The following is a 17,539-nucleotide window of genomic DNA, read 5'->3' as shown; positions in this document are numbered from 1 at the left end:
TCAGGGATCAGCTGGGGCCCCCAAGCCTGACTGGAAGGACAGGTTTGGAGTCTGGCGGCTCCAGAGCTCATCTTTCAGGCCTGCTCTCGGCTCTTGGGTGCCTGTCTATGACCTGCTGGAACTGAATGTTCCTTCTGGGCACCACAGCGCTCTGGAGGGCTGTCCTGTGAGGGGAGGCCACCGCATGCTGGCCTTGGGTGCTTTGCTCTGCTCCCAGGGGAGTGGGTGCCTGAGTAACTCACAGGGGACCAGAGCTGCTTAAAGTCTGTGGACTGTGAGGAATTGGTTCCTGTTTCTTCCCCACTTAGCCCTCCCACCTTGGGTGTGGAGCCTTGGGGGAAAGCCAGCCGTTCTCAGCCTAAAAGTAACTACTTATGGGAAGTCCTGAGCAGACCCTGAGGCACCATAGTGTCCACTGCTGTGACCATTCCTCTGTCATCCCCTTAGAGACCTCTCCCCTCGGCAGCCCCATTGCGCTGCCCCTTACAGAGGGCAGACAGGCAGCTGCTGGACCTCGAGCAATGGTCATGCCCAGACACTATGCTGAGTACTTTAGTGTACACCGTTTCAATTCCTCCTTAAAAGGACCTGATGGTTAGGGACCCGGTTATGCAAAGAGGGAACTGAGAAGCCTGTCCGAGTTCACAGTACTGGCTGGACACGCTACCCACTTTGCTCCACCTTCTTTCTATCCCCTGGGCAGGTGGAGTGGGGCCCCTGGAAGTCCCCTAGAACAGTCCACAAACGTTAGGAAGCATTAGTTAGAAACTCCGCCAGGGGTGTTTGGGGGAGGAAGGTGTTGGAGAGGAGTGGGGAAAGTGAAGGAGGGGGAGGAGACCAGGTTATGAAAAAGAAAATGCAGCGAGCTGGCAGGACTCAAGGCTGTCGGGGGTGTGGTGGGGGGACCTGTTCCGCCACCTCCGCCTTTAAACGAATATTTCATTTCCCTATAGGCCTGTGACCTAGGTGGCTGGAGGAGGAACTGGGGTTCCTCAGGGAAGGCCAGGCAAGGAGTACCCCAGGGGAGGGGCTGTCCCAGGAGCAGCCTCTTGGCACCTCCACCAGCTACCCAACACTGACCCTGGGGACAATGGCTGTCCCGCAGTTCCTCACTGGCTGTTTCCCCATGGTCCCCATGTGCACTGTCTCTGCCCCTCTTTCTCTCCAGGTCCCTTCTCAAGCCGCTATGGAAGGTCCCCAAATCTTTCTCATCTCCTCTAACTAAGGGGACTTACACAACCAAAGTGACCTTTGGGATCTTCTTAACAAAAAACTAATCTCTCCCTTATAAAAAATGAGCTTAAACGATCACCTATGTCAAAACCAAAAAAGCAAAACCCTCCAAACAACACTTCCTGCCCTTGCTGCTCAGTCCACAGCTCTGTCCCTCTTTCCTTCTTTCCCCTCTTCCTCCCTCATCTACCAAAAGCCAGTCAGAGAAAAATTTGTGTAAAATCAGATTTATTTCAGGAGCTAATTTAAAAAACTTCCTACGAAAAGGATGTCCCATCAGATGTGTTGATTAAAAGACAAAACAGCCGGGCGAGGTGGCTCACGCCTGTAATCCCAACACTCTGGGAGGCCGAGGCGGGTGCATTGGCTGAGCTCAGGAGTTGGAGACCAGCCTGAGCAAAAGGGAGACCCCGTCTCTAAAAACAGCCAGGTGGGCACCTGTAGACCCAGCTACTCAGGAGAATGAGGCAAGAGAACTGCCTGAGCCCAATAGTTTGAGGTTGCTGTGAGATAGGAAGCCCCAGCACTCCACTGACGGTGACAAAGTGAGACTCTGGTTTCAAAAAAAAAAAAGACAAAGCACATTTGTGTCTGTCCCAAGATGTAAAGCTGCTTTCACTTCTGCAGTAGGTACCAGATGCGCCTGTCTGTTAAAGTGATCACAGTTCTTGGATACAGACAGGTGTCAGCCTACAGATTCCAGCTGAATGAAATCAAATCATTCACGTGTCTTGGAGCCTGTTATGTTTAGCTCTCCTGCCATGACCTAGCCTTGCTTTTCTGAAGGGGTAGCTCAAGAATCCCAGTGATTCCTTTGGACTGGCTGATCTCTCAGCACTTCCTAAATGCTCTCCTTAAAGCGCAGTGCCACGGTAGGGAGTGTGGGCTGGGCTAATGCTTCCTGAGCACATCTCTCACTTTGTAGACTTTTCCTTCCCAGAGAATGTTCACTGTCAATATAGGGATTGAATCTTCCGCCATGGATGCTTGCGTTTTTTTTTTTTTTTTAGTCCCAAATGAAGCATTTGCTCCTCCTCCTTTCCTTCCTTCCTCTCTGGAAGGAAGGCTGCAGCCCTGTCAAATGGCCTGTCATTATGTGTGTCTGGAGTGAACAGGATGTGGAGGCCTCCATGGCACAGCAAAACATTCTTCATGCAGGCAGTCAAATATAGGAGGTGCCGCTTTGATGATCTCTGCCTTCTCATACCTTTTTGGGGATGGGATTAGGCTTGGTTGGTTTGTGTCTCTGAAACACTCTTCTTCTGCTTCTCTGCATGGAGAGAAAAATTCTTACTCTTTGTTTAAGAACAAGACCAAAAGCACTTCTCCAGCAAAGCCTTCTCCACCTTTGGGACATAACTGGTCTCTCTACTTCCTCTGGGCCCTGACAGCAATGTGGCCACGCTGTGTGACAATCTGGACTTCACCTGGGTATTTTGTAGTCTTGTGGTGCCTGGCCCATACCTTCCCCAAGAAGCTCCGGGTGGGTCCCTGGGACTGCGTCAGGCTCAGTGGGGAAAGCACTTCTGCAGCAGATTCCTGATGGTGCCCTGAGTACCCGGTGGGAACGCTGGCACAGGTGCTGAGTGTCTGTCCCCCTCTGTGGCATGCTTACTAAACATCAGAAGAGGGAATGATGTTTGGTGTGCCTGATGAGAGTTCTCCTCTGCACATTTACCTTGACTTAGGGAACACTAGGTGACAGTTTTTTGCCTCTTTGTTTCTATGTGCCTGTACCTGGGCACGTAGTTCCCCAAGAAGTATTTGGAACTGAAGCGATGCCAGCCCCCTGCACAGCCCAGCCTCGCAAGAGCCAGGGTCTCCACACCCGTCCCTCACGTTGTGGGCAGTCCAGGCATGCTGTGGTGTCTGGGCGGCGCTGGCTCTGCCGTGACAGCGCCATGCAGTGAGGCCTTTCCAGGGCTTTTGATGAGCTTCTGCCAGAAGCAGCTCAGTATCTGCTCTCAAGTCCCAGTCAAAGCATGTCTCGCCTTCTCAGAGCAGAGGCTGCCGTTTTGACATGGTCTCGCTTCCTGTTTACACCACAGGAAGCCAGAGAGCTGCTGCCACTGTTGCCGCCACAGGAAGACAGTGGGGGAAGAGCCCCTCAGGTCACTGCCTGCTGCCCGGGACCTGGAATTGGTGCCCAGACAACGTCCTCCACTGAGGGTGAGCCAGGCCAGAGGAGAGCCAGCCCAGGTAAGCTTTCATTGAGATCTCCCAAAAGGAAGGATTTCCTGGACAGAGGTCCAGTGATAAGGTGATAGCATGAGCTGGCCTCAGGACCAGAGGGCTGATAAAATGGTCAGAAGTCCTAGGAGGTGGGGCAGCATGATTGTGGATGTGCTGTCCAGGGTGGGGCAGTGATGCTGCAGTGGTGGCCAGTCCAGATGGTCAACTGGGAAATAGAGCCCTCAGGAGGAAGTCCCAGGGCACGCCTACCCCACCATCCTGGGCAACTGCCCCCAGGGTGCCCACATTCGAGCGCTCAGTATTCCCAAGTGTGAGGATGAAGCTCAGGAAAGCACAGGGAGCATTTTGCTGGTGGTCACCTCCTTCAGGGGGTGGACAGCTAGGGTGTGTCCACTTGGTGTATCTGGTGATGCTAAGACATGACCTATATAGTTAGTGGCTTACGAGAAACAGCATAAGATTTGGAGCCAGGAAATCCTGGGTCTGCCCATCCTTAACCATGACTCTGGGCAATTTACTTTGCTTTTCTGAGACTTGATTTCACTCATCAGCACGGTGTCACAGAGACCCCCAACAGGTGACTCATTCAGCAAGCGTGCATTGAGTGCGGGGCCAGGTGCTAGGAGAGAGAGAAAAAGAAGCGATGGCCCAGTCCTGCCTCCAGGGAGCTCCTAATAGTGGCAGAGAAATAAATATTAACATGTAGGCTACCAAGCCTATGCATATTTGAGACACGTGACTAAAAAAGCCCAGGAAAGGCTCCTGGAGGGTTAAGGGACACTGTAGAATGATCTAGCACCTCTTACCCAGAGCAGGTGCCCTCTCCCACCCCGCTTTCCTGTCCCTTTGTCACCCTAATTGCAGAACACACCAGCGAGCGGCTCCATGTCTCACTGGCAGGAGCTCCCAGCCCAGTCTGCCAGGGGTCTCTGTGCAGCCTCTGCCTGCTCATCCCCACTGCCCCCTGCAGCTGAGTCATGTGCAGACGCAGGGAGAGGCTGGGAGAGCTGGACTCATCTTCCTAAGTGCTGGTGTCAGCAGTAACTGCCCAAATCTGGAGCATGCATAGCTTCTCTTTGACGTCACGAAGGCCTAATGCTCTGGGCAGTTCAGACGTTCAGATGAGGAACAGGAGGGACCAGTCTCCTGAAGCTGGGCTGCATTCCCATAGCAACAGGGGATAGTCTTTCTTACTCACAGGGATGGGGGAGGCAGGTTCAGAAGCCCTCTGGGAAGGGCTTCTGTGTGCTGCCCCTGTGGTGAGGGCTAGCCTAGCCACCTGAGGTCCTGGCAAGCCTGGAGCAGGCACACAGCGGCATCCCCTGTGGGAATTAATGCGTTCCCAGCCCCAGGCTACAGCCTGGGTGCATTTTATCAGAATATAGGGGTGGGTGTCAGTGTTTTCTAAGGCCCTCCAGATGGTGTGTAGCCAAGGGTGAGAATCTTTGTCACAGAGCTTCTTTCTACCTGGAAACTTTTCATCAGTTCTTCAAGAAGGGAAAACACTCCTTTGCTGAGCAAGCTGATCAGTGGCCTGTGTGTCTGGAGGGCCATACAGATGCGTAAGTGTGACCCAAGGAGAGGGAGCAGAGGGGGCACTCACCCTGCTTCCTAAGGACACGGCTGGGCCAAGCCCATATGGCTGCCAGCTCCTGACCTTTCTCTCAAATGTTTAAAAGAAAATTGCATTGACTTTTGCATTTTTAACGAGTTTCCTGGGAGTCTCCTTAGTGTGTAGAATTGACACACCAGCCTGGCGAGTTGAGACACACAGGGTCTCATCTGGCCACTGCCACCAGTTGGCCTCTTAGCCTTCTTGAATCGTAAAGTGCCAGCGCTGGCACCAAGAGCTCTCTGACGACTCTCACTTCTGGTTCTTCCACCCTGCATTGGCACCTCAGTCAGGGACAGTGGTCGGACCTCAGCCTTATCAGAGTCCCCACTTCTGCTACTTTCCTCCTCTGGAATCTTTCTTGCTGTTCAGCTTTGAAACTAGAATTTAGGAAGAAAAGTCACAACAAGATGTAACACACCACTTTGGCCTTGTTTCTGCTCTCTAGCAACCCAAACATCCACAGTAAGACACACGCTGCTGAAGAGGCAGCCTCGGATGGACTATAGCTTTGACGCCACAGCCGAAGATCCTTGGGTTAGAATTTCTGACTGCATCAAAAACTTATTTAGTCCCATCATGAGTGAGAACCACGGCCACATGCCACTACAGCCCAAAGTCAGCCTGGGTGAAGAAGATAGGACACAGGGACACCCAGAGGTGACCCTGCCAAAGCTGGATGCAGCCAATGGTGCCCCCAAAGTTTATAAGTCATCAGACAGCTGCAGTGGGAAAAAGGGTCCTCCTGTGGCCCCCAAGCCAGCCTGGTTTCGCCAGAGCTTGAAAGGTTTGAGGAATCGTGCTCCAGACCCAAGAAGGCTGCCCAGTGGAGCCACGTCCGCCCAGCCAACACCCGCCTCCAGGGAGCCCCCGGGCCCCCACACGCAGGCCTCCTCCATCAAGCAGAGAATCAGCTCCTTTGAGACCTTTGGCTCCTCTCGACTGCCCGACAGAGGAACCCAGAGACTGGGCCTCCAGCCCTCATCTGGGGTGGCAGGAAGAACTCCTAGTAAGCAAGAGGGAGCACGGTTTTCTGGCTTCTTGGGGCGAGGGGCTCCCCCTCCTCTTCAGCGCCAGCAGCCTGAGCAAGAGCAGCTACTGCAGGGGGCCCCTGCAGCTTTGGACGCCAGAGACCCTGGTGTGTCTGAGTCCCCTCCCTCAGGGCAGCAGCCCAGTAAGAAAGCCCCCCTCTCTGACCCAGACCCTCTCTTGAGGCTGCTGTCAACGCAGCTTGAGGACTCTCGAGCCCCCATCCTCAAGATGCCCAGCCAGAGAGCCCGAAGCTTTCCCCTGACCAGGTCCCATTCCTGTGACACGAAGCTACTCGATGAAAAGACCAGCAAACTCTACTCGATCAGCAGCCAGGTGTCATCAGCTGTCATGAAGTCCTTGCTGTGCCTTCCCTCTTCGGTCTCCTGTGGCCAGACTCCCGGCGTCCCCAAGGACAGGATGTCTCCAACACCATCGTCCCACGAAGACTCAGCTGCAAACAACTCTGCCGAAAATCCTGCCTCGGACACCGGGTTCTCACTCAAGTGAGTGTCCGTGCTTGGTGTTTCTATCTTTCCCATCCTTTCTATTTTATAATTCTGTATGGCATTTAAAATTTCCCACATATGTTAGCTAAAGGGTTGTACCTCCTGTTTTACACGTGTGCCTGTGTGTGCTGAGTGTGTGTGCAGGTGCCACACCTAGGCCTTCTGTATCTTTATTTATTTATTTTGCAGTTTTTGGCCAGGGCTGGGTTTGAACCCTCCACCTCTGTCATATGGAGCCAGTGCCCTACCCCTTTGAGCCAGAGGCACCGCCCCCTTCTGTATCTTTTTTAAGAGTTAAGGTCTCCACTGTAGAATCTACTTCAAAAGTATAAATGAATGTTTTAATACCACAATCTTTCCTGTTGCCTACGGAGTCCCTGCTGAAATGAATCAGGGTTTGGGCTCTGGGATAAGACAAAATGAAAACATGTTGATGCCGGGACACTGGGCTTGTGTTGATGTATAACAAGTTGATTTGGAACACTGGAATTTCATTCTATTCTATTCTTCTGTTTTTGTTTTTTCTTTTTCTTTTATGAAGGCAATCATCTAGTCCCAGGAAGAATCCCTCAGTTACATAAAATTTGTTTTATGCAAAAGTAAAAAAAGAGTTAAGGTCTTTCTCTGTCACCCACTTGCTGAGGCACAATCATAGCTCCATGCAGACTTGAATTCCTGGACTCAAGCCATTCTTCTTTCTCAGCCTCCTGAATAGCTGGGGCTACAGGTGCCGTGCCACCATACCTGGCTGATTTTTTTTTTTTTTTTTTGTAGAGATGGGACTCTTGCTATGTTGTCCAGGCTGGTCTCTAAGACCCAGCCTCAAGCAATCCTTTTACCTTGGCCTCTCCACCTTATATATTAAGGAGGAGTTTTCATAATATCTGGTCACAGGAAGGGTGGGATGTGGGAGACAGGACTGGCCTTCTGGCGAATTACCCATGGAGTTTTGAAAGGCTGATGGTACACATCTGAAATGTCTCCCTGTTACTCAAGCCAGAAAGAGACCAGGAGATTATCCTTTGGGAATTCCCACTGCTCCCCAGAAGGAATTCGCTTGTACTGTGCACAAGGGGTCAGCCCCCTGAACAGGGAGTCAGGATGCCTGGGTCCTAGTCCCCGCTCAGGCATGGACTCCAGATAGAAGCAGGTTCCTGCCACACTCACACTCAGGGTCCTCAACTGACATTAGGAGGTGGATGAGACCTGCTTTGTAGAACCAGGCTGGTGGGATGCCCTGTGGCTTCTATGGGAGGCTGGGGCTGGGTCTTCCCCTTTACCAGAGAAGCTCTGCAGTTATCAGCTTTATTGTCCTTATGCTGCCGTGGAATGCCAGTGTCTACTCACAGATTTGTTGCAAAAGAGAGTCCACATAGTGCTTAGCGCTATGTGCTTAGTAGAGGAGTTACATAGTGGTAGCTCTTATTGCTATTACTATTTATACTGAGAGCTGTTTCTCCCCTTGAAAGCCTCTCCGCACTGAGAGAATACACAGAGGGTCTCAGTGAGCCCAGGGAAGCTGACGACGGGGACCGCTGCTCTCCCCAGTCTGGCCAGTCTGTCATCTCCCTGCTGAGCTCAGAGGAACTGAAAAAACTTATCGAGGAAGTGAAGGTTCTGGATGAAGCCACATTAAAGGTAGGTTTCCCCTGTGGGCATTTACAGTGACTGGGGGCTCAGTATTGCTGCTCAGTCACCTCAGTGGGGCCAGGGAAGCAGCATGTGTCACCTCACCCCATAGAGCCGGACACCAGACCAGGACATGTCCTTCCTGTGGTGGTGGCACACTCACCAGGCCACAGCGAGGCCTCTCATTCTGGCATCTAAAGCACGTCCAGGACTGACTTCTTACATCGCTTTGGCCATTTTGTAAATCAGGAAGCTGAGGCTCAAGGCCACTGAGCCTGTGGGTTTTCTAGATCTAAGTTTAAGATTGGTGCTATTCCCACATCCTGTGGGCTGCTGGCCTGGCATGACTCTCCACTGGGATGCTGCCCACTGCAAACGTGGAGGGTGACAAGGGCTCTCACCCCAGAGCTTTTGTTATTTCCACTGCACACTACCAGGCACTGATCTCAGGGCTCACGAGGGCCCCTGTGCTTTGTCACTTCATTCTGAAAGTCTCACTCCCCATATGCTGCAGAGCACAACCGAGGCTGTGTGGACGGAAGTGGCCAGGCAGACCTGGGACCCCCTCTGGGGCTTCCCGGGGTCCACACAGAGTTTCTGGACTAGAATGATCCATCCTGGAATGAGGGGATAAGGAGGCTCCCCTCTTCTAGCTGCCATCCTGCAGTCACGGTGTGTGGAATTCTGATGGACACAGGTGCCCCTGGGCCAAGATACTCCCTCTCACCTACCACCTAGATGCTGAGCCTCACCCAGTTCAAATGAGACAAGGGAAGCCAGCGTGTGTGACATGCACAGCACTGCCCTGCCTTAGGAGCCATGAGGAGCATTTGCTTCCTGACTTGACAAGGGCCTTCCACAGGGCAGGTCACCTGAGGCTTGGGTAAAAGTTACGGGATGTGAGCTAGTGCTGGGAACTGGGGGCAGCAAGGTGCATTCATCCCTGCTGGGTTTTGGAGACTCCAAATCTTAGGATCACAGAGACATCTGCAAGTCAGGTGCTATGCTGGTATCTGAGCAGGTGAATTCTTTGCCATTCGTTTATTCTCTAGTGCCAAGGTGCAAGAGACCTGCAGGGGTATTTTATTTGGTCTGCATGGTGATTTTTAAAAATTTATTAAATTCTAGATATTATAAAACCTGAATCCAAGCATGGATTTCTGACTTTGTTTCGAGAGGATGCCCTAGCAGTGCTGGGTCTGTGCTCCTGGGCAGCAGCTGGCCCTTGGAGAGGTGATACAGTTCCCGTCACACACACTTGCGTGTCCTGCTCAGGCAGGGGGTCTGCTCGACTCCTGCAGGTGCTGAGTCTGAGAGTTTGGCTCTGGACTGGACTGGAAATATCTGAGTGTGTCCTGGCTCTGTGTGAGCCCACGTCCAGGCTGGGAATGGGAAGTGCCCCGTCTGTGTGTGTGCGTGCTCATGTGAGTTCACGTGTGCTCACTGGGGCGAGACGTCACTGGGTCCCTTAGTGCTGCTGCTGTGTCTCATGGAAGAGTTGGGAGGAAAACGGATAAAGCGCCTGCAGAGGACCCCTGACCCCGGGTTTTGTGCCCAAGTTCTCCAGCCTGACTTCATCCCGTACTGTCCCGGCAGCCCCATCACCCGCACATGGGGATTTCTGGCTGCTTGGTGGCTCTGTCTGTGTAAGGGCAGGTGCGGATGGAGTGAGTGACAGAGAAAGAACTATGCTTGCTGCTTTCCATATTCACCTACTAAGCGTCCCAGGACTCCTGAAAGCATAGCCCTATCTTTATAGGTGGCGACCGGAAGTTTGATAACGTGATGTTAGTTGTCATCTCCCGAGGCTGGGGTGTGTGTGACGTCACAGAACTCACAGTGCTGCTCATCCTGCTGCAGGGAGTTTTCTGACGTGGGTGTTTTCTTCTGCAGCAACTAGACAGCATTCATGTCACCGTTTTACACAAGGAGGAAGGTGCTGGCCTTGGGTTCAGCCTCGCAGGAGGAGCGGATCTGGAGAACAAAGTGGTTACGGTGAGTGGCCATGTGAGGGGTGTGTCAGAGCCAGAGGCCACGGCTCTGGGACACACACTTGCCAGGAAGGGCTGGGATCAGAGCGATGCAGGACACCACGGGGCGGTGGCCAGGACAGGGCCTCCAAGTGTGGTCACCTACATGACCCCATGTTCAACTCATTGTGATCCTCCGTTTAATGAAGAATCTCTCTGCATACCCAAAACAACTTTAATACACCCATAGAAACCTGAACATCTGCAGAGCTTTAAAAAAAATGAGAGATGTCTTAGCTTTACATCAGAACTTTTGAATCAGAATTTTTTGAGGCCAAAGCCCTAATGCTTCCATTTTTTAAGGTGCTAGGCAGTATTTGGCTATTTAAAAAATTCAGACCAGGCTGAGTGTGGTGGCTCATGCCTGTAATCCCAGTACTCTGGGAGGCTGAGGTGAATTGCCTGAGCTCAGAAGTTTGAGACCAGTCTGAGCAAAAGTGAGACCCCATCTCTACTAAAAGTAGAAAAACTAGCTGGGTGTGGTGGAAGGTGCCTGTAGTCCCATTTTCTTGGGGGGCTGAGGCAAGAGGCTCATTTGAGCCCAAGAGTTTGAGGTTGCTGTGAGCGAGGATGATGCCACAGCACTCTACCCACGGTGGCAGAGTGAGACTTTGTCTCAAAAAAAAAGAAAAAGAAAAAAAAGAAATTCAAACCACATTTTATTCAATATTCAGTCTCTTTCTTAAGTCATGAAAATTTAGATCTGAAAGAGTTCTACCACAGGGAGATTTTTGGAAGGCCATACAGGCAGCACGAAGGCCTGGCAGGGATGTGCAGCTCAGCACATCTGGGTAGGAGGGAGCCCTGGGAGGCCAGATGAGGTGACTCACACCTTCAGTCCCAGCACTGTGGAAGGCTGACGGGGGTGGATGGCCTGAGCTCTGGGTTTGATACCAGCCTGTGCAAGATCAAGGCCCTGTCTCAAAAAATAGCTGGGTGTTGTGGCAGGTGCCCTTAGTCCCAGATGCTTGGGAGGCTGAGGCAAGAGGATTGCTTGAGCCCAAGAGTTTGAGGTTTCTGTGAGCTATGATGCCACAGCACTCTACCCAAGGCAAGAGTGTGACTCTGTCTCAAAAACAAACAAACACCCCCCCAAAAACAAACAAACAAACAAACAAAAAGAGCATGGGAAGGCAGGGCCCTGTCAAGGAGTTCGCTTTCCTGGTGTTGCTCCCTTGGATGGGGGATGTTATCCTGGTACCTTGGACAACTGTGACGCTGCCCTGCTGGTTGATTGGGAAGGACAAAGCCCATGCTGGAGAGAAGCAACAATCACTGAACAAGTTCACAGAAGATGGGCCCACCATCCATACCCAGAGGCTCCACAGCTCACGGTCCAACCCTGCGTGCTCAGACCTGCCCAGGCTGGGGCAGTGCAGCAGGCAGCAGCCTTGAGTCGGGTGCACCTTGTCTCCTGGGCACCCATTATTTGGGCTTATCCAATCTGATCAGAGTTGGATGCTGCCCTCGGTCACCTGTGCCTGACCCACATGGTTTTGGTTCTCCCAGCTGGGTGGAGCTGTGCGCCATGGCTGCCCATCTCTCCCAAGCTGAGTGCACTGTTGTCACCCATGGCTGGGCTGTCTCAGTATATCTTTTGGGTGTGCTGGGCTGGGCTCATTTGAATTTCCTTGCCCCACTGGAAACAAATCTCCTGGTGCCAGGTGTCAGCCAGCTCTAAACATACCATACTCTTGCAGTGGTAATTTGGCACGTTCCTGTCGGTCACTCCAATGTCACTTATACACCCGCAACAACTTCTTTGATTTCTTTTTTAGTTTCTCTACCACAACAAAAGCACATAAAACCAGTTAGTGTCTATTTCTGTCACTAAATACATAGCTGAGCATTAGAAATGTGTTCCTGATTATGGTCGTTTATTTCTATTGGAAGAGAAGGAAAGAGGGCTTGCCTGGGCAGAGCACGCTGGGTCATCTTCTCTGCCCCGAGAGACTCTGGCCACTTGGGAACCTGGACAGCGGTACATGCTGGCGGAGCATGCGCATAAAAACTTCCCCTTTCTTCTGTGTTGAGCACTTCTCAGCCTTTCCAGATTCACTAAAGAGGAACCAATGTAGGGTGCCACCCATGGACCAATCCCTCCGTAGGGGGCGCTCATCCACCGCTGTCCGAGTTCATTGTCCCCACACTTGGGTTGACAAAGTGGCAGCATTTGAGCATCTGCTCTAGAGGAGCAACCTGCCGTTCAGGGAGGTGGTTCTGCCTCACACCTGGGCATTCTAACCACCTCTGACCATGCAGAATTTTTACTAACACCAAAACTATTTAGAGAAACAAAGAGCCTTGTTCACATCATAAAAGCAAGACAACATGTGGCACATTCAGTGGAGGCCCATGCATGCTGTCATTCAGTCCTCCCAATCCTCCTAATTTTAATTTATCCCACTGAAATGGCTGAAGCAAAGACATGAGATTTTTTTTGTTGTTTTTATTCCATATATCTTGCAGAAAAGGAACCAGAGCTTTAAAAATGTCTAGACTGTGGCTGAACACAGTGGCTCACACCTACAATCCCAGATACTCAGGAGGCTAAGGTGGGAGGCTCACTTGAGCCCAGGAGTTTAAGTGTTGTCTACAAAATATTTAAAAAATTAGTCAGGTTTGGTGGCACACAACTGCAGTCCCAAGTACTCAGGAGGCTGAGGGAGGATTGCTTGAACCCAGGAGTTTGAAGTTGCTGTGATGATGCCACTGTATCGGCCTGGGTGACAGAGCAACACCCTGTCTCTAAATAAAATAAAAATTTAAAAAATCATATAATTTTCTCAAAATACATTCTGTGGAAGGTTGCACCTGAGAATTTCTTCATGAGGAAAGAGTTCTTTGCTGAAACTCTTCAGGAATTGCTGTATTACCTGCCTCTCCTTTGAGCTGTGCCACACACCTCTGCAGTCCACAGTCTATAATGATTTTTTTTTTTAAAGTAGACATTTTCAGAGTTCCCGTTTGACCCGAGTTTCTTTGATCTTGGAACCCTTTTCTTGTACACCACCTATTAATATGCTGTAGAATCAATCAGTACTACAAGAAAACCACTTTGAGAAGTACGGAAGATTCCTTGGCCTCAGACACAGTATCGGGACAGGACTGAGGTGGTATGGCCTCAGACACTGTGTAGGAATGGGACTGAGGTGGTACAGCCTCGGACACTGTGTAGGGACGGGACTGAGGTGGTACAGCCTCGGATACTGCGTAGAGATGAGATCGAGGTGGTACAGCCTTGGACACTGTGTAGGGACGGGACTGAGGTGGTACAGCCTCGGATACTGTGTAGAGATGAGATCGAGGTGGTACAGCCTCAGACACTGTGTAGGGACGGGACTGAGGTGGTACGGCCTCGGATACTGTGTAGAGATGAGATCGAGGTGGTACAGCCTCAGACACTGTGTAGGGACGGGACTGAGGTGGTACAGCCTCGGACATTGTGTAGGAATGGGACTGAGGTGGTACAGCCTTGGACACTGTGTAGGGACGGGACTGAGGTGGTACAGCCTCGGATATTGTGTAGAGATGAGATCGAGGTGGTACAGCCTCAGACACTGTGTAGGGACGGGACTGAGGTGGTACGGCCTTGGACACTGTGTAGGGACGGGACTGAGGTGGTACGGCCTTGGACACTGTGTAGGGACGGGACTGAGGTGGTACAGCCTCGGATACTGTGTAGAGATGAGATCGAGGTGGTACAGCCTCAGACACTGTGTAGGGACGGGACTGAGGTGGTACAGCCTCGGACATTGTGTAGGAATGGGACTGAGGTGGTACAGCCTTGGACACTGTGTAGGGACGGGACTGAGGTGGTACAGCCTCGGATACTGTGTAGAGATGAGATCGAGGTGGTACAGCCTCAGACACTGTGTAGGGACGGGACTGAGGTGGTACGGCCTTGGACACTGTGTAGGGACGGGACTGAGGTGGTATGGCCTTGGACACTGTGTAGGGACGGGACTGAGGTGGTATGGCCTCGGACGCTGTGTAGGGACGGGACTGAGGTGGTATGGCCTCGGACACTGTGTAGGGACGGGACTGAGGTGGTATGGCCTCGGACGCTGTGTAGGGACGGGACTGAGGCGGTACAGCCTCGGACACTGTGTAGGGACGGGACTGAGGTGGTACAGCCTCGGACACTGTGTAGGGACGGGACTGAGGTGGTACGGCCTCGGACACTGTGTAGGGACGGGACTGAGGTGGTACGGCCTTGGACACTGTGTAGGGATGGGACTGAGGTGGTATGGCCTTGGACACTGTGTAGGGACGGGACTGAGGTGGTGCAGCCTCGGACACTGTGTAGGGACGGGACTGAGGTGGTACGGCCTCAGACACTGCGTAGAGATGAGATCGAGGTGGTACAGCCTTGGACACTGTGTAGTAACAGGACTGAAGTGATATGGCCTTGGACACTGTGTAGGAATGGGACTGAGGTGGTATGGCCTCAGACACTGTGTAGGGAGGGGACCGAAGTGGTAGAGCCTTGGACACAGTGTCAGGACGTGTCATGGGGCTCCCCTCGGCTCCGGGAAGAATAGGAGGGAGTGCTGACAGTTGTGCTGGCAGCTCTGGTCTAGGACACAATCAGCTTCCATTTTCATTGGCCTGAAACCCTCTAGGGCTGACCAGGTCAGGTCGTCCTCCAGCAAGAATGTGGGTCCGACTTGGGCGCTCTCTGAGTCCTGAGTTCTTTGCTTTGCTCAGGTTCACAGGGTATTTCCTGATGGCCTGGCCTCCCAGGAAGGGACTATTCAGAAGGGCAGCGAGGTTCTTTCCATCAATGGCAAGTCCCTCAAAGGGACCACGCACAGTGACGCCCTGGCCATCCTGCACCAAGCTCGAGACCCCCGGCAAGCTGTGATTGTCACCAGGAAGCCAGCTCTGGAGGCCACGCCTGGCCTGAACTCCTTCACGGACTCCACAGCATCAGCCTCTGCAGCCAGTGACATTTCTGTAAAATCTAGTAAGTTCTCCCAGTTCTGGAGAAGCCCCAGTAATCTGTGCCTGCCCAAGAAGGTTGTCTGTGATTATTTGTGTGCGTGCACAAACACAGCATCATCCTGGCTTGCTTGGTGCTGGGGACATCCATGTCCTGGGAGATGAGAGGATCTCTGGCAAAGCTTCCCCTGTGTTTTTCTCAGCAGTGGAGGCCGCGATCTGCACGGTGACACTGGAGAAGACATCTGCAGGGCTGGGCTTCAGCCTGGAAGGAGGGAAGGGCTCTCTGCATGGAGACAAGCCCCTCACCGTAAACAGGATGTTCAAAGGTGTGTTGGGTCCTGGCTCTGCACTCTCTCCAGCTGTGGGCGCATGGCCAGGCCCCCATATCACCTCTGGGCTGTGTTGCATTCTCACAACCCCATGTCCTCTCGAGTGACCATTTTAGGGTACAATTCTACTTTTTCTACCTTTTCTCCTCTGCTCAGACCCCCATCCCCTTTCCTTCTGCCTTGCTTGTCCTCATAAGCATCTGATCCTGGGCTTGGCTTAGGTTGGCAGGGCCAGGACTGGGGTGAGACACTGGCCTGGGGCACAACATATAAGGGGCTGCCAAGATGGTCAGTGATCAGGAGCAATGCTATTTCAATGCAGTATCTTCAAAATCCAAATTTTAAAAATCTGTAGTGAGCAAAATATCAAAGTTTAAATATGGAGTCTTTGCACTGGGCAACTCAGCCTCACTTGCCTTTTCCTAGTCCTGGGCCTATCAGCTCCTGCTATTATTTAAAATTTTGATATTCTGTTCATCCAGGATGGGGGCACAAGCCAATTTGACAGGGGCCATTTGGGTTTCCCTGTGAAAATCACGAATAGCTATAGCTGCCATGTACAACCAGTCCTGGCCTTTATGCTCCTCAAACTGGAAACCATTAAGGCGTAGAGCGGGGTGCTGTGGAGAGAGTGGCAGGCCTAGCAATCTGGTCCAGTCCCAGCTCTGCTGCTGACACACCGAATGATGATTCCCTTCCGGGCCTGAGAGGGAAGAGATGCAGGTTTGTGTCCGAAGGCTGTCAGTCCTGAGACCCAAAGGCCCTCCCAGCTCTGCTCCCTGCCCCTCATGAGCACCCACTGCTGACTGCTAAACCTGGATGGTAGACTGAGGCTTTTATGGCAGTTCCCCCAGAACCCATATGGACCCCAGTTCTGGGAATGATGTTTCTAACTTTTGAAGGTTGACTGGAATGAGCAGGGGGCTCAAAGTCAAGAGGCCTAGATTCCAGTGTTGGGCCTGCGATTTACAGCAGCATCCCCTTGGGCAAGGTCACTCTGGTAATGTCATTCCACCTTCCTGGGCCCACCTACCTCGTGGATGGGTCTACAAGCTGCAGGGGGATGTGGTACCAAGAGATATGGATGCTGGAGCCAGGAAGTCTGAATTCCAAGCCAGAGAATCCTAACCGTGCATAACCTCATAGGATCATTGCCGTCAATGCAAAACATTGGCACACGCCTGTTGTGATAATTGCCTAACACATTAAAGCTATATTTTCATTATTATCATTATCTTCAGTACTTGTGGAGATCATTGTGTCAGATGGATAGGGAATGTTCTCTCAATATAAACAGTAAAACAGCACTGTTAGCATATGCAGCTATGATGGAGTGAGCACCATATAGGATTAGTTCCTTTGTGCATGGACACAGTGGTCTCCTCCAGGCCATTCAAAGCCAAAACCATGCAGTTCTCACCAGCTCCCTTCCCGTACCACCCAATGCTGATGCCCTTGCCAGGTGGGAAGATCAAATGTGAAGGGGGTGGGATACTGGGTCTGTGTCCAAGAGGGGATTTGGGAAGGATTCAATATTTCAGAGCCTTATGTGAACGGTAGACATCTGTCCAATCAGGCTGTGGCTTGGTGTGGCCTGACACCTAGGGAAAGGATGTGCTATAGAGCTGGAGTGTGGTGCTCCAACCTCTGGGTCACTATTTATGAGCTGCCTTGTTTTAAAATCACCAACTAGCAAGTTCCCAAGGGATAAGCACCCCATTCTCTTTCAAGCTGTGGCTCCTTGGAGACTAAGGATGGGGAGACTATCCTTGTTCCTCTACTCTCTCTGAAAACCATTATCATCTTCTCCCTCATTCCAGGAGCTGCCTCAGAACAGAGTGAGACAGTCCAGCCAGGAGATGAAATTCTGCACGTGGCTGGCACTGCCATGCAGGGTCTCACACGGTTTGAAGCCTGGAACATCATCAAGGCATTGCCTGATGGACCTGTCACGCTTGTCATTAGGAGGACAGGCCTCCAGTCCAAGGGGACCACTGCTGCTGGGGACTCTTAGGCAGAAAAAGCACC

The 17,539-nt window shown here is 52.0% G+C and overlaps 1 protein-coding gene across 13 annotated transcripts in view; it reads left to right on the top strand.

Moving 5' to 3' along the window:
• Nucleotides 1-17,539, top strand: part of IL16 (interleukin 16) — a 140,983-nt gene extending 123,444 nt beyond the window's left edge. For 9 of the 13 annotated variants that reach the window (XM_053593879.1, XM_053593878.1, XM_053593881.1 and 6 more), the window contains 7 exons: nucleotides 3,282-3,432; nucleotides 5,487-6,573; nucleotides 8,046-8,214; nucleotides 10,099-10,200; nucleotides 14,946-15,204; nucleotides 15,383-15,508; nucleotides 17,332-17,539. In XM_053593879.1, the coding sequence (XP_053449854.1) occupies nucleotides 3,282-3,432; nucleotides 5,487-6,573; nucleotides 8,046-8,214; nucleotides 10,099-10,200; nucleotides 14,946-15,204; nucleotides 15,383-15,508; nucleotides 17,332-17,525 (2,088 nt within the window). In that variant the 3' untranslated portion in view covers nucleotides 17,526-17,539. Of the gene's footprint in view, nucleotides 1-952; nucleotides 1,935-3,273; nucleotides 3,433-5,486; nucleotides 6,574-8,045; nucleotides 8,215-10,098; nucleotides 10,201-14,945; nucleotides 15,205-15,382; nucleotides 15,509-17,331 lie in introns of those variants that run through there. The other 4 variants (XM_053593886.1, XM_053593876.1, XM_053593877.1 and 1 more) reach the window with 4 other exon arrangements.

The sequence above is a fragment of the Nycticebus coucang genome, chromosome 6, assembly GCF_027406575.1.
Source record: "Nycticebus coucang isolate mNycCou1 chromosome 6, mNycCou1.pri, whole genome shotgun sequence".
NCBI lineage: Eukaryota > Metazoa > Chordata > Mammalia > Primates > Lorisidae > Nycticebus > Nycticebus coucang.
The sequence above is the reverse complement of the archived record's forward strand: the minus strand, read 5'-3'. Positions and strand labels throughout refer to the sequence as shown.